The sequence below is a fragment of the Drosophila montana genome, unplaced genomic scaffold (genome assembly GCF_035044405.1).
Source record: "Drosophila montana isolate Dmon_TW-CO22-7 unplaced genomic scaffold, ASM3504440v1 contig_3218_1, whole genome shotgun sequence".
Classification (NCBI taxonomy): domain Eukaryota; kingdom Metazoa; phylum Arthropoda; class Insecta; order Diptera; family Drosophilidae; genus Drosophila; species Drosophila montana.
Genome location: NW_026998098.1, coordinates 1,164,926 through 1,187,488, shown reverse-complemented (window position 1 = coordinate 1,187,488; position 22,563 = coordinate 1,164,926). Strand labels below are relative to the sequence as shown.

The 22,563-nt window shown below is 39.5% G+C and overlaps 1 protein-coding gene across 1 annotated transcript; it reads right to left on the bottom strand.

The window, feature by feature from the left end:
- Positions 1 to 2,394: 2,394 nt before the first annotated feature.
- Positions 2,395 to 22,173, bottom strand: Mkp3 (Mitogen-activated protein kinase phosphatase 3). The gene is made up of 5 exons (XM_064689834.1): positions 21,034 to 22,173; positions 4,498 to 4,615; positions 3,606 to 3,807; positions 3,411 to 3,546; positions 2,395 to 3,346 (listed from the first exon to the last, which is right to left on the bottom strand). Exons 1-5 carry the CDS (start codon positions 21,470 to 21,472, stop codon positions 2,856 to 2,858), a joined length of 1,386 nt encoding a protein of 461 aa, XP_064545904.1. The 5' UTR covers positions 21,473 to 22,173; the 3' UTR covers positions 2,395 to 2,855.
- Between the last annotated feature and the right edge of the window lie 390 nt (positions 22,174 to 22,563).

The window sequence follows — 22,563 nt, the reverse complement described above, 5'->3', positions numbered from 1 at the left end:
AACACTCAGATGTACAATATGTAAAATTGTGTGTTACTTAACTTTAAAAACGAACTCTCGCTCAGCTGTCGAGACCTCATACCTTTGGAGGACTCATTAACAAACGCGCTGCCTGGCAGCCAATTTCGATTTTATATATTTGTCGCATATACAAATTTTTTATTTTTTCAATATTTGTGTGGGTTTTTTTTTAGTGAGTGCCGTTTAATCAGCAAACATTTATTAATATTTATCAATAATTATGAACTTTGCAAAATTGTCGACACACGAAAATATCCTTTTGGGACTTTAAAATGTATTTTTAAAATCGTTTTCGTTTTTTTTTTTTTGCCATTGTATTTTTTTTGTTTTTTTATTAACTGACTGAGGCATTCAACAATTAAATGGCTTGGATTGCGCTTAAAAATTATTGCAAATTTAATTATTAAATTGGTTTATGTATTTTTGTTGGGCCTTGTCCCAATATCGTAAGGTATATACGGCAAACGATGTGCAATCTTTCGACTTACAGTGGAGGAACTCTTTCCGTCTTAGCTGCCTTTACAAACTCGCACATAAGATTCATTTAAGGACTTTAACATACTTCACTTCTTTAATTTAAATATCAGCCTGTTTTGTCATGAACTTTTTAAGGAATCTGTTGAATGAATGTTTTGAATTCGTTCGCTTATAGATCTACAAATCTATAGATCTGCATTTAAAGCAAAACAATCAATAGTACAATTCAAATAGTTCCTTTATAATAGAACTATATTTAATATGTATCATATAACCATATTATCAACGCCTTATCCTTGCTCTGTTAGCAGTTTAACAGCACTTTAACATAACAGACAGCTCTCCATAAAAGCGTGCCAGCGTATATGAATTAATTTTAACAGATTCGAGATGTTAATTCAGGCGGATCCGTTTCATTATTTCTATCTCGCCAGATTAATGAACTTACCAATACTTTTCTTATGCCAACTGATACGCATTTTATTTTTAAGAGATTCTGTACAAACATTATATCTTTTACGTTTCTTTTGGCATTTCAAGCATGTACGCAATTATTTCAATTTTAATTACCCAATTAATGGTCGCGTTGGGTCATCTTGAAAGTTAACAAAACTTGACTCGGCACAGGCCGAACTTTAGTTGTATTCTCTATCTTTAGCCATATATGAATATAGCGTATATCAGCTAACCGGTTTTTCGTTTCATTTGCACTTAGTTTAATGGTTTTGTTTCCTTTAAAACCACATATATATTATATATGCTTTGATTCTTGTTTTCTATTTTGCGCACAGCCTTTTTCGAAATATTTCTGTTTGTTTTTTCATCTTCTTTTTCTTTTCTTTGAGTGTTTCATATATGTGTATATTTATTGTTCATATATATATAAATATTTATTTGTGTTATTGGTTATGTTTGTAAACCGTTCTTCGCGATGACGCCACCTGATCATATTTTGTACCAACATTGCCCGACTGCATATACATATATAACTAGCTATATAACTAGTATATAGTTCATGCACATAAGAATCCTTTGCCTTTTGACTTCTGAGTTCTTCGACTTTTGCACATTTCAGCGTATTTAGAATATCATTTTCAATTTGTTGTTGTTTTGTTTAAAAACTCTTAAAAGCTAGTTCAAAATTAAAAAAAAGAGCCGCACGCACCGTTAATTAGGCCTGCCTTGCGGCTCTTTAGCTTCTTTTAATTCTGTTTATATTTTTAATTATTTGTTTATTTTTTTGGGTGAAGGGCTGCCAATTCTCACCTCTAAAACCTTTGCAAAAATAACCAAGCCCAACAACAATAAGTTGCTGCTACTATTTTTGCTGCTGTTTTTGGTATTTGTTGCTTTAAGCAAAAAAAATATTGGTTTTCTTTTTAGTTTATTTCTCATTTTAGTGTTTAATATTTCGCTTGTAGTTTTTCGATTCATTGCCAATTTCAAATTATGTTATTTTCTTTTTTGTAACATTTGACTTGGCTTCCCGTATTTGTATTATAGAATATATTTTATAAATTGTATTCTTATTTACGTGTATATAACAATTATACATTTATGTAATTTGTAAACGTTGGTTTTAGTAAAATTAAAAAAAAAGCCATGCGCATAAAAACAGATTTTTGTTGTTGTTTAAGTTTAAACTTTATAAATAACGCGTTTCGTGTTTTTCTTTTTATTATGATTAAGTTATTTTTTTTTTTTATATTCAACTTGTTTTGACTTGGCTTACGAGTTAAATACAAACATGTACATAAGGTTTTCTTTTTTTCATATAAGTATGTATACATTATATATAAATATATTTTATATATGTTTTTTTAGTGGTTGTGTGAATAATTTTCAAATATTTTCATTTTCTTTATATTTTTGTAGCTTTTCAACATTTTTGTATTTGTTTTGTTTTGTTTTGTTTTCTTTCTTTCTTTTTGTTAGACTTACAAAATTAACTAGAAATTATATTTTATTATTATAATTAGATTATATTTTATTTTTCATAGATAAGTGTGTGTGTTTCTTTTCTTTATTAGGTCTGTGTGTATTCGACAACCAAAGTAGGAAAATGAGTTTTGCTTCTACTAGACCGTATCCAGATACTGCGACTACTCACTGTTGGAATCCACAGCGCTGGCAGGCACCAGCTCAACAACTGAAACAGCCTCGGCTGTGGTTGTTGTCGACGTGGATGAACTGGTGGTGCTGGCTGGTGACATGTTGTCCGCATTGTTGCATGTCAGGCCCATGGGTGGCGGCGAACTGGCCGCCGCCGCCGCCGATGATGATGATGTTGTTGTTGTTGTTGTTGAATCCTGACATTGACTGGGCGGCAGAACAAAACTCTTTCCCACACACTGATCTCATTTGAGACCCGTATCCGACGATGGCGTCCAGCGATCGAACTCAATACCCGAATCGGGTGAGACGCCGGTCGCCTTGGCCAGATGCGCGGCCATAAAGCCGCCCGTTTGCATGCACTTGCAGTCGGGGGCAATGCAATTGCATGAGAATTTTGAGCCACGACCGCAGCGTGCAACCAGGCTGGGATTGGCAGTTAGCGCCGTGGCCGAGGAGCAGCCAGCGGTTGGTCCAATGATATTGACGCTGCCGCCCTCATCCATGGCCTGGCCATCGCAGGGACTCAGACGGAGCTGGCTCTCAAAGGACTGCAGCTGCTGCATGAAATGGAAATTCGGCGAAACGTCCGGCTTGCGGGCGCGGACCAGCATGAAGGCATCGTTCAGACTGAGCGCCCTTGTGTGCATCAAATAGGCGAGCGTCACCGTTACGGAGCGTGAGACGCCCGCCAGGCAGTGGACCAGCACCGCCGAATTAGCAGAGCGCGCTTCCTCTGTAAACAATATGAGAATTATAAGCATAAGCTAATCAGAATTTATGTATATTTATGTACGCACCTATAAAATGTATGGCAGCTGGAAAATGCATGGCCAGATCCTGGGAATAGTGATCGGTTATGGGTATTTGCAGATACTTGATAATGCCCGATTCCTCAAACTCATTCGGCAAATCTGGTGTCACATTCAACACGTACTGAAACGCAAATAGAAATTATTTTCGATGTTGGACCTGATGAAATTTATGGAACCTACCTTAATGTTGTACTTTTGCAAAGCATTCGAATCGCAGCTGTGGGAGGCATTGCCTAGAAAGAGACCGGGTATTATCTCCACGGGCGCTTCATTGAAATTATGATGGTGATGATGATGATGATGTGTGGTGCTCTCACAGTCCGAGGATTCGGCTGAGCTGCTGCACGCCGAATCGGAATGTGGCGTGGAAATGCGTAGCGATCTGTAAATAATTTGTATGTTTATTATTATAAAATAATTGAAGTTTTTTAAAGGACATTTGGCATTACAGATTAGTCCTTGAAGAGACTTAAATTTTATTTTAAACATAGAGAACGGATGTGATAGATATAAGTTTAAGTTTCTTTCTCTCTCTCTCTGTTTAAGCCCTGCTTCCTATCAATCGGTTTCCCAGTTATTTACTCTCCCTCTCTCTTTAAATGTATCTTTATCTGCCGCTCACTGTATATTTTCTAGTTCTTTTCTGTACCACTTGCTGGCATTACTTAAATTGATGAGAATCGCATAGAAAGGCGATTTTAAACATTATTTATCGTATACTGTTTGTATCATTAAAAATGGTTTAGGATAAGGTTATGACGAGTAAATAATTATATTTATTAATCTTTAATATTGATGTATCGATATTCAAAGTTAGATGAAAATAGAGAGAAAGGGAGACAGTAGTATTAAACTTCGACTAAATCGAAGACTTGGCTGATTTTACTAGTTACTCATTTTATCATCAATCTTTTAACTTTGATGCACAGAAGTTTATTATATTTGAAAACGTTCTTAGTAATTAAATGAGTGTAATTAGATTTATCTGGTGCTCGTATCTCATAAGTCCAAGCTCATTAAGATTTTATGCAAATGCTAATGATATCTAACCCATTCTTTAGTTGTGACTTACCTAAGACCCATCAACTGATCGGCCTGTGCATTGCGACTAGATTCCATTTCTTTGTTGTGTGCCTGGTTATCATCCTCACACCACTCCGGAAATGCTTGGCGAAAACTGGAGAAACCATCTGAAACCAAAGTGAAAGAGAGAGAAATATAAATATGAAACCTTAGATACATATGCAAAATAAAGATACAGATACAAATGGAACAACTTAAGTATGCTTTTGAACTATGGGCAACGTTTGTGTCGTGTTTTGTTTGGCTTTTGTACGCTTGAAAAATATTTCGTTATGCTTAGCCAAGTGTGTCCTTTTGGTCTATGGGTAAGACAACACCTATTGTACCTCAGCCCTGCCCCTTGGCCACACCAAATACTAGCCCCATCTACCGATGCGCTGAAGCGTGCGTGAAATTCTTGCAGTTTGCGTGGCTCATTCATAAAATACGACTTTCGTTGGTCGGCGTCGTTGTTTTTATTCCAATTAGAAACGGAAGTGGCTGCCATACGAGACGCGACGCGACACAACGCAAAGGAAAATCGCGGCAAAACGGAAATGCTCTTTCTATATTTATGCACGAGTTTGCAGGCCGGCAAGCGAGCAACTGCGCTGGGCACACAATATGATGACTGCGAATTGTCATAACACAAAACGGAAGCTTACAATTTCCTACTTGGCGCATTATAAATGCGATTCCGCATTTGAAATTGAGCACCAGCAGCGCCGCTCACCCAAAGAAGCCACAGCAAATAACAACCGCAAAGCTATCAGCCAATGGGCCAACGGGTTGTATACGCTATCAAGTAGCCTTTAAAAATAGCCCAAAACATGCGGGTCTAAAGGGGGGAGAGGGGCGTAAAGGGCACAGGGGCACCCGCACAAATATGTCCAAAGTACAGCAAGCAGCGGCTCCAGGCGGGTCGGAGCCATGGCAAAACTCAAAACTGCATTTCATAGCAATTTCCGTTGCAAATAGCAAAGCATAAACCACGACAAGCCGAAGATGAAATACCCTTGTAAACATATCGCATAAATGTGCTTTTATAGCTTCATTTCCAACCGCTTGTTTCTATTGGAGCTATATGATATAGAACTTCGATTTGATATGATTTTGCAGATATTTTAAGACAGGTAAAGTGAAAAATGAAGCTCATAATTATTGTTCCTCACGGCTTAACAGAAAAGTTAATCATACAGAAAATTATAATAACATAAATATGATAGAAAAAATTATTAACGACTGATTCTTCCTACAGAGCTATATGCTATACTAGTTCATCCGATTTACATTGGAACTCATAAATGCCAAGTAAGAGCTTAAAAACTATCTATATCTATATCTGCATCTCTTTCTGAATCTGCATCTGTCTATAATTGCTGTTTCTGTAATTGTATCTGAATCTGTATCTATATCTATATCTATATCTATATCTATATCTATATCTATATCTATATCTATATCTATATCTATATCTATATCTATATCTATATCTATATCTATATCTATATCTATATCTATATCTATATCTATATCTATATCTATATCTATATCTATATCTATATCTATATCTATATCTATATCTATATCTATATCTATATCTATATCTATATATATATCTATATCTATATCTATATCTATATCTATATCTATATCTATATCTATCTCTACAAGGGTATACAAAATAGTGTTACGAGTCCCTAGTTTGCGTTTCTTTCCGGTTTCAACCTCCTATAATGCCATTTGCAGACTATCTTCAAATGCAATAAAACCGACTGACACGCAAGAAGCAATACGTGCTGCATCTGGCCATGCTTCTATGAACATGAAATTGAAGTCTCCTCTAAAGGAATTAATCGAATATATTTTGGAAGTTTGAATAGCGTTCAGAAACTTTCAATATATGGATTGTAGGTAGGAATATAATTGTGGAATATAAAAAGCTATCTCTCTGAGCATGAAGTTTAGGGCTCAAATTCTCTTAAAAATCCAAAATATTTATGTCAAAAGTCAAAATTAAAAGAGGTTGACATACATGAATGTAAAGTTCCCAAGTCCCTGCTTGAACTCAAAAATGTTTTCTATAGGTTAAAACGTGATCGAAATGTTTTAAGAATGTGGAGTCTAGGAAGGGCATTCAGCTGTTTGCTTGGCCACTTTGCATGTCGTTGCCATATTTCAGTTTAGCCGTGTTGAGTGCTTTCTGCACACATGTTGCGACCACTCCACATAAAATATGTGCTGACAATAGAAATTTTATAAATAGAAATTTATTTGATATTCAATTGTTTCTTCACTTTGTTGTTGTTTTGTTGTTTGCCATAATTTTGCGCGTGTTGCGCTTCCTGTTTTGCTCCATGAGAGTCGAAACGGACGGACGGACGGACGTACGTGTCCGGTGGCACGGTTCAACGGATTGGCGTTCCACTAAAGGGCACACTTTAAGTGCAGTGCGTCATCCGCATGGGATGAGGGCGAAACCCAACCGCAGAGCCAATTGTGCGGCAAATTAATTAGCCTAGCTCCCAAATTGTACATATGTGTAAGCTGCCTGGCCCCATCCACAGCCAAGCTGGAAACCCAGTCGACCGCTTGTCTAACTGTGTTTGCGCGACAGACGCTCGCCTACGTCATTTCCGCTCTGACGGCCAGGGGATTGGTGGCATTGGGGAGTAATAACTAGGTAAATGTGAATGGAATGAATACACAGCTCCAATGATTACGTGGGCGTGTGTGTATCTGTGTGTGTGTCGGTGTGTGTTTCTGTATCTCAAGTTAAAGCAGCGGCAAAGTGAGCTAAAAGTTACTTAACTCACGTTTTTATACCCTGCGCACAAGTGTTTGCCTGGGATCTACTCAACAATAACAAGCTTTTCCGAAAGAAATTAAAAAAAAAATCTATCGGAAAGTTGTTAAAATTGACTCTCAATAATAATGCGAACAATTTTGAAAATATATCAAAAATTAATATATTCTAATCAGGATGAATCGCTTTAATCCAATTCCCTGTCTTAAGATTCATTTTGGACAATCATGAATAAAGATTTCTAGTTATTGGTTTGTCAAACATTTTCAATTTTTTTATGAAAAATATTCAATTTAGTTGCAGGCCAAATATGATCTATACTCAGATATGATTAGATAAACCAACTGATCTAATCCCAAGATTTTTAAACTTTGGAGCTGCGTCTGGAACCAAGCCACTTTTAAAAGCAAATATCATTCGGTTAGGTTATAATTCTATTTGTTCTTTCTGGATAACTTGGTTGGTTAAGGTTTTGTTTCAGTAAGTAAAGTAAAAATAAATTGAAATTCCGGAACCGAACCGCTTGGATAGAACCAGTTTATAGCCTTTATTGTTATCTATCTTTTTTTTAATATTCTCTACTTCAACAACTGTTTACAGGGCATTGCGTAGTCAATACGAAAATGGTTTGGCTTTGGTAAATAGTAAAAAGTAATTTGGAGTTAATTGTTTTTGCCTCTTTTTTAATATTCTCAGCAGCTTCGGCAACAGTTTACAGGGCATTGCGTAGTCAGTAGGAAAATGGTAAAAATGTTTTTGCTCGCTTTGTTAAATTATGTATTTATTTTATAACTCACGCTCACATCGCACGACGGACGGTCAAGCAAACAAGCAAATAGACGCGATAGATAAGCCGCGCACCAGGCAAAAAGACAATATTAAATAAAATTAAATAAAATAGAAGCGATAAAATTATAAACAAACAAACAAACAAACAAATAAGCGACAATGGCAATCGTGGCGAAAACAATGAATGGAAAAGTTGCCCCACAGAAACAGAAATAACCCAGAAGAGGCTGCAGCACGCAGAGATACCCTGTCATCAGGTGTGAAATGCTTCGCATAAATTCATTTAAATAAATCATAAGTTAACAGAGTATATCAGAATTCAGGCATGCATACCCCGTTGTACACATTTGTTGCATACAGGGTATGGAAACGAACAAATGCGACGACTTTTTGCGCCAGTTGTAAAAACTTGCATGTATTATTTATAATGTTATTTCGGCTTTGTTGTTATTGCCTTAATAAATAAATAATCCAAATATTGCGCTTAGCATGACAAGCACATCCCGTGGGCGGTGGCTGCAAATATTCCAAAGCCCAAACTCACTCGCCATGGGTGGGTGTTGCGAGTGTGTGTGTGCGTGTGTGTGTGTGTGTGTGCGTGTGTGTGTGAAGAACCAGGTGTCTCATAGAGGGAGTTGTAAGCTTGGCTGACCGCGGCCAGTTGCGGGGCGAGGGAAAAGCTTTAGTTCAAATCCGGTTTTAAAGACCACAATAGGAATGACAATAAATAGGCGATATGTATGTATTTGAAGTAGTTTGCGCTTCTCGCTCAGCTCACAAATTGTTAGTGTCATTTGTTGCTGTTTTTGTTTTGTTTTTATTGTTTTCGTTTTATTTTTGTTATTTGTCTCTGTGTTTTAGTATTTTTTTTTTAAGTTTACATTTTTCACGTTTTGAAGGTCGTTTCCACTGTACGCGATTCTTGTCATTGTTATTATTGTGTGAACTCATCAATGAAACAATACAGAGAACCCGACAGCACAACTGTGTGAGTGCAAATATGGTGTGTGCACAACACACACACACGCACACATTTGTAGCAATACTTTAAGGCAATAATGGCACAGGTGTGGTAGATTTGATAACCACAGATACAGACAGACAGACAGACAGACAGACAGACAGGAAGACATACATATATTATGAATTTAGACAAATGATATGAATGGTTGGCTGTAGAGACAATTGCAGAGTGCGATAAGAGATGACGGCCTTTGAGTTATTCGCAACAGTTGTTTTCGGTTACAGTAAACGATCGAAAATGTCGAAGCCTTGGGTATACGATGTCATGAAAATCGCATAGAAAGGCAATTGAGGAAGAGAGCGAGTTAGAATGCAAGGAGATATAAAATCGCATTTCTACATGTAGTCAAATAAGGCAACATAGCTGCGCTTGTGGAATTTTATTGTGAGGAAGTGAAATGCGTTTAACAGGAAACAGAAAGAAAGAGAGAGAGAGATTACAGAGCAAAGGAGAACAAGTGGGAGGGAGCCAAATCGTTGTACGAAACCCCTGAGCTTATGAGAATTGCATAGAAAGGCATGAGAGGGAGCAAGAGCAACATAGTTAGAATGCAAAGGAGATAAATTTTTAAGTTTTTGAAGTTTAAGAACAACTTTTCTACACACTTTTCACAGATCAATTCAAAGTTCTAATTGGTATAAAAAACCTTACAGACCAGCGTTTACTTTTGACATTTGGAAACTTAGAAACCGCCCAAGCAGGAAGCAGCTGAGGCTCAAGGAGCTGCAGAAGCCAGAAGCCTGACATTTTCCATTGCCATGTGGGCTTGGGCTGTGGCGCGTGGTCAATCAATCATTTTGAAATCAATCAACTTGCCTTTTTGCACGAGTCTTTAAAATGTCAACTGGCAGTGGGCGAAAAGACGCTTTTGGGGCTCTTTGCTTAATGGCAATTTCTTATGACATTATTTTTACATGCGGCCAAATGAAAAGAAAAAAAAACCTCCCAAAGAGCTAAAAACTAAACAACTTTTGAGTCAAAAAGCAAACTCAACCCAGTAAGAATCTTGGGCAATGCATTAAATAATTTCTCATCAAAAGCGGAAGTGGTAGTCATTAATATTTTTGCTTTTTAGCTGGCTGGCACTCGCTTTCATTTTCCCCCGTCCAGCATATTGTTTGTTCTCTTCTTCTTCTTCTTTTTTTGGTTATTGCCTCCCCAACGTTTTCCTCTTGCACTTTGTTTATGCGGGAAGCTAAAAAATGTTGCTCCAAAAATAAGCGAAGGCAAAACTGGAAAATTTGGGGCGTCTGTGGAAATGTAAACAAAATGGGGCCATGTCGGGTTGGACGTTTTTTTTTTTTTATGTTTTCTTGTTACTTTTTATATTTTGATTCATTTTGTTTTCTGTCTTTTTTGTATTGCTTTCGTAACGCGAACACAAATACTACAAATACATGTGCATCTGTGAGGGTTGTTTTTTATTTTAAGTACATATATATAATGCCTGCCATTCCGTCTGACTCTGACTCATTGACAAATAGCATTGAACTGCAGGCGATGTTCTCGTCGCCGTCGTCGTCGTTGTCTTTTCATTCATGGAGCTGGGAGCCAGACGTGCCATATACCCAGTTATATACTGCTGCATATATGTATGTATACGCATATGTATTTATAGTACGCGTCGCAGCCATTGTGCAACACATGACTGCATTTCTAAAATGGTGGTGGACGGGGCATGGCAGGGGCGGGGGGAGGGGAGGGGGAGTGCTGATGATGTGTGAGCGCATAGACGGAAGCGGGAAATAGAAAATAACATGACCACACACATGGCGTATGCGTAATATTAAAGTCCCCTCCTTGTTTTATTTGAATGGCAAACAGGCCACACAAATCCTCAGGACAAGCACATGAAATCCGCAGCTAAACAGAAAATAGCCCGAAAAAAACCCATTTGGAATGTTATTTGAAATTTTATTAGCGGAATTCATAGTGCGTGCCTGTTATTATACCAGAAGTATGTGCATCTAAATCATAACAAATAACAAAACTAAATGTTGCATGCATAATTTATAACATTGAAGAACGCTAAAATGCAAATAGGTTAAATTAAATTGGGAATTTTAATTTACTAGCACCTATTTCGGTTTTGCGGTTTCTACTTTTCAAAATGTGCCTGTTAGTCATTGGCTTCTATATATTTTTACTTTTGTGCGGTTTTATCTGGAATTTTAATGCATCTTAATATACATTTATTATTCATTCCTGCAGTATTCATTTATTATGATATATTTTTGTGATGGACTTGCCCCACTGTGCAACGGCTGAGCACTTGACGTCGACAACGCAGTTACAACAGCAGCTTGCGGCGGCAGCAGCAGCAGAAGCTGCCGACAAGAGCGTCGCCCACGCGGACGGCAGAGCAACAACAAAGAGAACAACCACAGCCGCCAAAACCACCTACGGCCATAAAACCAAAACTGAACGTAGCTCAAAATGAATGCAACAACAACGACAACAACAAACAAAACAAAACAACCAAAATTCTAAGTAAACCAACGCCCACGCGCATTAAATATTTTGTATGGAAAGTTGAGAAGAGAGGGGGCGAAGGGACAACAAGCGCTGAGAGCGGAGAGTTGAGCTCTGAGTTGAGTAAAATTTTAGCATAGACAAGAACCGGCTCACAGCTATTTATGCTGCTGCTGCTGCAGTTATTGGACTTTGGGGCGTGTACACCTGTTATACACACACACACACACACATACAAGCACTCACCCACACACAGATGCGCGCGAAATAAATTGCAAAAATGAAAGAAAGAGTTTGCTTTTACATAAGCCGCTTGCCTTCAAGCTTGGGCGCCCAAAATGCCAAATGCTTTTATGAATGAATGCGCCACGAAAGTAGAAAAACTATGCGCAATGTTGAAAGAAAGAAAGAATGAAACGGAAATAGAAAGACAGAGAACGAGTGCAAGAGGAAAAGAGAGCTGAATATATACATAGAGACAGCCGCTTAGCACGCAACTATTTGTTAAACAGCAATTTCGCATTGAAAACAAGACTTGCACACACACACACACACACACACATGCGCGCACAGAGTTACAAAATAAATGCATAGCTTTAATAGATAAAGCAAGAACTTAACTAACGCGACTGCGAGATACTCTGTGCGGAGGAAAGCTTTAAACATGCGAAAAAGGGGATGTCGATTGCGGGTCAATAAATGTTCGTGGCAAAAAAAATATTGTCATATTCTTTAATAAAATAAAAATAGTATTAACAACTATTTGAATTTGCAGAAATAATGTGTCTTAAACAGACACCGCTAACAGGAGAACAGATAGATACTTAATATGGATAAGCTCAGCATACCCTTTCTTTCCTTTTGGCAACATGTGCTAAAAGGCATGACTCGGTTGATTCTTTCATTCCGTTTCTATTCTGTTTTCATTCCATTTCCATTCCATTCATGCATTGAATTGAATTCGTTGCCACATTTTTAGTCAATTTGATGCAATTTGCACAGCAAGACGAGCGGGAATTCAACTGAAATGCTGCGCGGGGGAATGGGGAAGAGGCGTATAACACACTAAGCGGATGGGCGACATAATTTTTAGCTATTTTGTTGCTGCATCGACGGCTTCCGCATTAACAGCCACAAGCGACAAGTGGGCAGCTCAGCAGCACGATTTAGTCAGTCGAGTTAACTAAGTAGCCAGGCGGTCGTTCTACATTGTTGCACATGCTAATCGACAGCTAAGTGAGTGAGTGTGAGAAGCGGCGAGAAAGGCGACGCAAGCAGCGATTGCATGCTGAGTTTACTTCTTGAGAAGAAGAATAGGAGTTATCGTAGGGCTGCAAAAAGTTCCATTTACTTGCAACCTTATATTACGTATACGTAAATCCATTTAATTGCAATCTTATATTACGTATACGTAGTAGCAAAACTCTTTTACTGATTTCAAGTTTAAACTTGTTGCGAATTGTAACGCAGCTTTAAATAAAAACAATAAAGCAAGCCAAAGAAAAGGTCACTTCCTGTGTATTGTACCTTGAAGGCATACAAAATAATCAATTACATTAGAAAAGGTAAGTTAAGGTAAGTTAACCAAAAAACAATCCATTAAAAATACCTTTTTCTAATGAAATTTGTCGCTGCGACTCGCTGTCTTGGCAAAATATCAAACTGCGTAAGCCATTCAATCAAAATGTAAATAAGCAGAGGCTCTCAGACTAACCGTAAGTCCTGCCCGTTCTCTGGGCAAGCTATAAATAACAAGAAGCCGCGCGCAGCTTTCAAGGTATTATCCAAGTATCCAGAGAGATCCGTTATTTGTTTGCCTTCTAGAAGCTGCCGCACATTAATAATTAATTATGTATAATTTGGCTAGGCTACGCAATACATGAAATTTGGCAACGTTGTTTGTGGACTCTAACCCCAAAATACCCAAAAGCACACACCCACACACACACACACCCTCACACACACACCCTCACACACACAACCTCACACACACTACCTATTTTACAGTGGCTCCCAAAATTACAACAAAACGTGGAGAGAAGAGCAGAGAAATAACGTATAATTGGAACTGCGCTCACATCTGTGAGAGAAATTACAGTATCTTTATATCTGTAACTGTAACTGAAACTGTAATTGTATCTACAGCTGTAACTGTCTATCAACAGCAGTAAATCTGTATCTGCAAACTTTTGAGAGTATTTTCGGCTGTAGCAGGGGAGTTGGGGAATTTCCTCCCGTTTGGTCTGGAAGTTTCGCAAATGGGGTCAAGTTTAATGTGCAGCTTCCTGTTGCTGCCTCTGTTGGGACAGTAATTGCAGATGAATTTACTCTCCGCCCGGGGCATGCAACAAGTGCAGCGCGCACGTTAGAAAGAGACAGAGTGATAGAGTTGGAGTTGCATTTGGTTTAAAATTTATTGATTTTCTGTTTGCACTGGACGCAGTTGGACACTTCCGTTGGAGAGAGCGCCACGCGCAAGAAGAAAATACGTAACAAGTGGTTGCTGATCGACTATGAGATATCCTATATACAAAACAAATACGATATTGCTCGACTAAAGAATATCCTGTGTGCCCAAACTATACTGAAACTTTAATACATGTAACTAGTATGAAGTTTTCAAAACTTGATGTAAATATTATATTCAGTTATATTTAAAAAAAAAGTAAGATTTTAATGAGTGACAGAAAACTTCATATACCGTCTTATTACACTAAGTGCTGGGTAACAAAGTTGTGTTGTTTACAGCTAAAGCAGGACGATGGTCAATACATAACAAAAGGCCAGCCAACAACAACAACAACAACAACAAAAGCTCCCTATCAGTTAATCAGAATGCGCCGCCAATGGGCAACGTGCTCAGAATTCCATATCGAAATGAAATGGCATAAAATACAGGTGAGAAGGGGGCGGGGCAAGGCAGGGCAGGGCTGGCATTTATAAATATTGCATGCGAGAAAGATGAAAAACATGAAAAACGGGAAAACAAATGTGCAGCAAAGGTCCTGCAAAAGCTCAAAGGTACAAAGTACGTCGAGCAGAATTTATGAGTAAAATTGGAGCACCTGGACGAGAGAATGGAACGGTAAAATATTAAACTTCAAAAACGCAAAAAAAATATCAATTGCGTTATTGAATTTCCAATTATTGAAATTATTAAATTTGGGCAGATTGTTAGCAATAAATGATGCCTATTGGCTGAAGACCTTGTTTATTTTCTTTGGTATTTTTTTCAGGTTAGTCAGCTTTAATCCGCACTGCATTAAAGTGGAGGCAATTTCGTGGTTCGAGCTCTTTCCCACTTGACTCCACTTCCCGTTACATTCTCACCCAGTACACAGAGCTCGCCTATTACTTCATTCATTTTATGTAGCGCATAACAACAATAGCACAAAACTGCATTCACTGCTCGCCTAAAGCGAAGACATGAACCTCCCAGTCACACACACATGCACACATGCATAGAAAACTGACAAACAGAATTATTGTCGGGTGCTGCTCCTCTCTTGCGTTCACTCTGTCTGTCTGTCTGTCTGTCTGTCTGCTTGTCTCTCCTTGTCCGTTCTTCTCGCTTGTTGTCCGTTTGTCTGCTTCTTCTGGTAGCTGCTGCCGCTGCTGTCTCGTTTGGAATACGCTGCTAATTTGCACTTTGATGAAATGCGTTCGTGTTGTTGTTGTTGCTATTACTGTAGATTTATGCATGCAGGCGCGCAATGCGGACGTCGACGACGACGTCGACAGCAGCTTTTAGCTCCATTTCATTTCGATGCCGCCTTTACTTATGTATGTATGTATGCATGTGTTATGTGCATATTTCTTGTTCCTTTTACGCCCCACGGAATCAAAGCAAAAAATTCAATCGTTGTCTTCTTTTCTTTTTTTTCTGCCTTGTCGCTGTTTGATGTTTTTGTTGTTTGCTAATTCCAAGAATACAACAATTTACGCGTCCAGCTCCCCCGCCAAGGCAAGCAGGAGTTTTGGTAAAGGGAGTGGGGTATAAGACGGTTGCGTCGGCGTCGACGCCGTTGTCGTCATCGTTTGTATTTCGCAATCGCGCCACTGATTCTTCGACTCTTTGACTCTTTCCAGTCTGTGCGCTTTTGGGTTTATGTTTTGTGCAACACACGCCCTGGAAACTTCCGCTGAATTCATGTGAGGAACGCCGAGGTATGCAGCACAAAAGACCCACGAAACGCCCTCGCAACGCTTTGACCGGAAGTCGCTTGTCGTCTTTATCATCTTTGTCGTTGTTCTTGTTGTTGTCGATCATCAATTTTTGCAAATATTTGCGCCGTGTATGTGTATGTGCGTGTGTGTGTGTGTGTTGATCTCAGCCTCCGCCATCGCAGGTGGCTCGAGACAGAGAGTCAATGTGGGTCTCGCCGTTAGGCGGCTGCTTAATTAAAACCCACACAAACTTTGACCCAAATCCGGCGACAACAACAAGAAAAATGTTTGTCTCTTGCCTTCGAGCAGGCCGTAGGCCGAGTCCAATTCGACCAACAGACCAACAAACCCAACCAACTGTTCGCTTCCAGCTGTCCAACGTGTCTCCAAAACGTTGTCAAATGCTTTTTCGAGTGCTTGCCGGGCATGCCTTCATGTGTGCGCGTTTGTGTATGTGCATGTGTGTGTGTGTGTGATTGCTTAATAAGACGCCAACGTAGAGATGCTGTCTGTCGGTCCGTCTGTCTGTCTGCATCTGGACACGTTCACGTCCATTTTGCATGTGGGCAGTTATTTTGTGGCTGTTGCTGTTATTGTTGTGTTTTAGTGTCAATACAAACCGACAAAAAAATGCGTCGCACAGTGTGATTAGCTCCAAAATCAAGAGCTTTTCTTTTTCTTCTTTATTTTTGGCAACTTTATTGTCACCTATATTTCAATATTATGCTTTGTGGAAGTGAAGAATGAGGCAATAAAAATCAATAATAACTTTTTTCCTGTGCATATTTAATGCGACTTAAGATGTGTAAGTTTTACTCAGATATCGCATAACTGTTATTTATTTTTTTACATTGGAGACTTTTTGATGAAACACCAATTGACAGTTGGTTCTATCTCTTTCAGTACAGAGTGCAACAAATTGAAATTTTTACCAACGACTTTTAGGTTTTGAATATACATGTATGTACAAATGTATGTATATGTATACATGTTTGTGTGGATACGTATTAAGATGCCTGCTGCAAGTTCGCAGCCCCAAAGCCCCAGCAGCAACATGAGGCAACGCCAAAGGCATCTGCTTTGCTGGCAGTTTGCGTTTTTCGGTGAAGGCAGACCAGTTGAAAGCTGTTGTGGCAGCTTGAGGGAGGGCGAGGACGACGACGGGGATGGGCAAAGGGAGACGGAGACGTGTGCAGCTTCTTCTGATGAACTATCATCAAATTGTAATGAGGCAAGCGACGGCCTTGGAAATACAAATACGAATACGATTGCGGGAGAGAGTGTATGTATGTGTGTGTGTGTGTGTGTGCGGGAGGATGTATGTATTGCTGGGCTGTCGAATGCCACGTGTTGTGTGTGGAAAGCAAGAAAACGCGCCACTAGTAGAAAACTTGTGAAAATTGCTTAGGCCCAAAAACAAAATTAAAGCAACTTGTTCACAAATGAGGCAAACAACTCTCCAATGAGCCGCAAGCAGAGAAATACATATCAGTATGTGTATGCGTGGTATGTACACATACATATGTATATACATACCTACATATATACATATATATGTAGTATGTATGAATGTATTGGAGAGCTTGTTGGGGAAAATGCGAATGCGGCGGCGACGACGACGCGTGGAAATGCATACCACAGAGTTGTTTTTATGGCGACGACGCGACGTCGCTGCGCATGCGCAGCAGCCGAGTTCAATTTCTATAAAAGGGTCGACGCTGCAGAGAGAAGTCGTCGCAGGCAGACAAACGGACAGACGGTCGAGCAGACTAGGCAGACTCTGAACAGTGGAGCAGCTTTGTATCCGCCTGGCTATAAAAATGAAAGAAGAAGAGTCAGACAAGTTCTCCGACGCCGCGCTGCTGTCTATAATTTTAACTCAACTTCCAACTCCCCAATAAAAGCGGCGGCGGCGGCTGCGTCAGCGTCGGCGGCTGCGAAGACGACCGCAACGCATCGTTCGTTGACTTTACGTGTGTTAGGGCTAACATAGGGAGAACAGGAGAGAGAGAGAGAGAACAAGCGCAAGTGAGAGAGCGCACAAGAGTCAAGGAGCGTAAATGCTGCTGATTGTTGGGTTTGAAACTTTGCTAAATATAATTGAATTAAATTTCATGCAACGGAAGCGCTTAGTTTACGAAACTTGACAAGTGCTGGCTGTGTGCAATTGCTGCCTCTCTCTCTCTGTCTCTCTCTCTCACTCACTTCCACACATGCACACAAGCAAGCATTGGCTCTCTTTCGCATAACTGTGACACTTGGCCCCCATCTTAATTGTTTTAATTCTGAGAAATGCATACAAAGTGGCATTTAATTAAAATGAATTTCGCATCAGCAGCATCTATGCTCAGTGCATCCGGCTGTCATAATGAAGTTGGCTCCCACACAATCCTGTCAATGCCTGCGCCCTGCCCTGACTACACGGCGAAAGGGCGAGAGCGAGAGAGAGTAAGAGACACTACAGAGCCGCATAATTGCCCGTTTTAATTGAATTTCAAGGTTAATTAGCGGCATGAGCTGCAAGGGAAACTATCTATTGAATCGGTTTGTTGCCGCATGGTAAACAGGGCGGTTAACGGTTTACCAACTTGGCCACAACTCATAGTCGCAAATTTCTTGTTGTTGCTTTGCTGCCGGATGTTATTCTATAGACAAAGGCTTATGAGTTGTGTAAAGAGCATACAATTGTCGTTGGGAAATTAGAACAAATTTTCCTATTTAAGGTCCATCCGCTGACAATCCTATAAATGATATTGCATAGTATACGTTGATTTTTCAGCTAATCACAATTGCACGCTTCAGTTCCTTCGATTCATTATCACAATCAACATATATACACATATATCCAACTGATATTTTAATCAAGGCCCAACTCTACTTATATATATGCATATGTATATATCGATATACAGACACAGAAATAAATGGCATTTGGTGGCATTTGCATTCACCGAACAGAAGGGGATTCAACTGCGGTTAGGACCCAGCCCCCTGGTACGATAAGATAAGGCCACTTTCAACTGGGCCAAGTGGAACCGGGAACGGTATTGGGGATGAGTATGGAAACGGTGAACGGTGAACGGGAAGAATGGTTTACAATACAAATCGCTTATCGGAGAAAAACAAAAGCTGATACATGCTGGGGCATAAAATAAAATTAAAACTAAGGCAATTCATAAGAATGAATGCATGAAAATGGCAGCACAAATGGAATTAGTTGCCTGCTGTTCGCATCGCAGAGGACCATTCAAAGACAAGAGGCTGAAATTCATTTACCATTTACTATCTAGCTGGGATCATTAGCAGAGCCCGACAATGGGCGACACACTTGAAGAATCCTTTTTATGGACAAAGGTGCCAGAATTTTCACCGCTGGCCGCCTGACAAAATGTCATATGAGGGTTTTTCTGCTAAGCCCCGAGGAATTTCCAGTCGTAAAATATAGATCTGTTTGTCTGTACGCTGTGAAAATTACCTGTGCGCTGCGCAGGTAGGCACAGAAACTTCGGCTTCAGCAGCAACAGGGCCTGACGTCACGGCTTCTCTTGGATGACCTTATGTTATGCTAATTTCTGCCCAAGTGTACCAAGTTCTATTTTCAAAATGAAACGAATAAACAAAGAGCAACATTTTTGCCAGTCGGCTGTCGGGAGTCGGGAGTTTCTATGAGGGCGACCAAGAGCCGGTCCATTTATTGACGCCCTATTGTCAATTTGCGATATTAGCACACTCTGAATGGAACGTGCGTACGTCAGCTACGGCAAGCTTTTTGACAACAGCCGGGGCTGGTCTAGGGGGGGTGGCGGCAGGGTACAGACAGCTGGCAACGGAAGGGGAGCCAAACACACACACATTTCGGCGCTTGTAAGCGAACGGAAATTGAAGTGATAAAAATAAATATGAAGCCAGAGTCAGGCGACAGACGGCAGACGACATACGACAGACAGCAGCCGAACTAGTCAGATAATAATATATTCATCCAAATATATATATTTATGTTATATAGGCATACAATAAATACAAACACATGTAGAGGTTCCTCTAAAGTCGTGAATTTTTAAATTCAGATAGCAAGAGACTTAAATATTATTACTTAAAGAAGTATTCAAGTATTCAGCAAATGTTTTCCAGTTGTCTTTAAGATCTTAAAGCATAACGCGATATCTCAACTAAGATTTGAAATTTCTGCCTTTAGTTATTACACATTTCCCTAAATAATCTTTAGTTCAGAATGTTTGAAACACTCTCAAATGGAATTCTATTCCTTTTGCATTGCTGAATAGAAATAAGTTTACAAACTGAACCCTGAGCTGAGACATTTTCTCAAACCACTAACCTTTCGCCTAGCATTTTAATAATACAAATATAATCAGCTCGTGATAATCTACTCAAATCATTCAAAGTATCATCCGTAGAGCTCAGCCACCCAAACAAGTTCAAAGCATCAAATCGTTTTGTAGGCGCCACAAAAATATTTCTAACGTGCCATTTGGAAGATCATTCTAAACTATATATATATGTATATATGTATATAGACACTAATCGGACTGTCTGTCGGTCTATGCCTTTAATTTATTTATAGAACCCGGCGCTACGCTTATCAGCGTGGAACACACCTTATAGACAAGTTCCTCCTCACATACAATATTTAAGACTTTGGTATTTTCCTTTTTCATTGGAATAATCTGTTTACAAATGAAAAACCGTTAGATTATGGTGCATACTTTTAGATTTTACTTTTGAAGATATATCCCATAGATCTATAAAAATATCTGTTATAGCTTAAAGCTCACAGTTTGAGTGCCATTGCCTAAGAAACACAGTTTTGGAGTCAAGAACTGCATATTGACTTGCCTTCAGCTGGTTTATCGCCTGCGAACAGGGTATATCACAGTCAGGTGGACTCTGATTGCAACATTCTTCCCCGTTATTTCTGTACCGACGACTAAGAATAACATTTATAATAATACATAATGCCGAGCAAATGTTTATTTATGGCATGGTTTATGCATTATTATGATTTGTTTTATATTTATTTATTTATTATTGTTTTTTTTTTAGCCTTTGTTTTGATTGTGCGCTTATTTTTCGTGCTAAAAATGCCGCAGAGCAACGAACAACAACGAAAATAAAACAAATGAGCGAAATATTTGTGTATTTATTTACGTATGTATTAGTATGCGTAAATTTCTGAAATACTTTTGCCTAGGCTCAGGAATTTAGCAGTGCGATTTGTTTTCTCTCTCTCTCTCTCTCTCTGTTCGTTTTGATTGATTTATGGAACTTACCCTGCAGCGAGACCACGCGACAACCGTCCTGCTTGAGCCGGCGATGGAGCACATTGATCGTGGCATCGTTTCCATTGCCGAACATGGCAAAAGCTCCGGCCACATCCTGAGGGGGATGCTGCTGCTGCTGCTGCTGTTGCTGCTGAGGCACGCCCACATCGTTGTAGAGTATAAAGAGGCTCAGCTTGTAGCCCGTTTGGATGCGCTCCTTAAGCTCTTGCGATTTAATTGTGGAGGGCAAATCGATCTTGCCAGCGGCGAGTCGGCGCAGCATTATGCTGGGTATGCTAAAGTTAACGGCGCTCCGTATGTGCGACTCGCTGTACTCCTGAGAGCCGCGGCAGTCGAGTATGATCAGCTTCTTGGCAGCGTCGCAGTTGGCTCTCAGCTCTGATTGGAGCCACTCTTTGCTGCAGCACTCGTACTCCGTTTCCGGCATCTTGAAAAGCTCTTTGCAAATGCACTCACTCGCTCACTCTCAATAAAGCGTTTCTAGTTTTTTTTTTTTTTTTTTGGGTTTTTTTGCTTGTCGATAACTTTTTCACGAACTTTACAACTTTGCTTACAACAAAAAAAGTTTACATCATCTGCTGCTGCTGTTGGTTCATTTGCCTGGCGCACATTTTTTGTATTTCTGCTGCTTCTGCTTTCCTTTTTGTGTTGTGCTTCTCGCTCTCACAAAAAAACACACACACACGCACACATACACACGCACGCAAGCAAGCAACGAAACACAATTTTTTACAATGAAATCTTTTTCCAGCTACGTTTTGTGTAGAATTTCCCAAGCGCTTTTCTGCTGTTTCTCCTAAAAGCGTTTGTTAATACTAAAATTGCATTTGTTTAAATTTGTTTTCATTTGGCTTTAGTTGCTTTAAAATTTTATTTACACTGTGTTTTTTGCGCTTTTGTATCGCACTTCAATTCTTTTTTATGTTTTGTTGTAGGCCCCCATTCGCACGCACACAAGCCCGCCAAATCACTACCGTGTATGTATCGCTGTAACTGTATGTGTATGTCGAAGTTGAGTGTTGAGCAAATGAAATAAACAGAGCCTAAAAAACGCGCACTGACCGAACACCGAAGACCGTACGAGCGGGCTACAAGCGACAAGATACAGATACGCTGAAGGAATGAAAAAATAAACGAACAAATTGTTTACAGTTGGCCATTGCAGCAAGCGACTGTTAAACACACAGCTCACAAAATGTTATGAATCTGTTGCGCTCCTGTTAGACTCTCCTGTACTGTTATCTCTCTCTCGGGTCGATTTTGTTGGTCATTGTGCCGCACATGTTATCTCAAGCTGTGCAAATGATTTCTCGAATTCTGTAGTGAGGTGTTTTGCTCAGCGTGGGCTGTAATCAAACTGTTAAGCTGGTGTACTTGTCGAGTCTGTTAAAAAGAACACTGAGCGCTCCAAGCCCCAACAGATATGTATTATACAAATGTAATGTACAATGGATGATTTGGGCTTTATCATGCGGAAAAATGTGGTCATCAAGTGCTGCATTTTAACGGAATATTTTA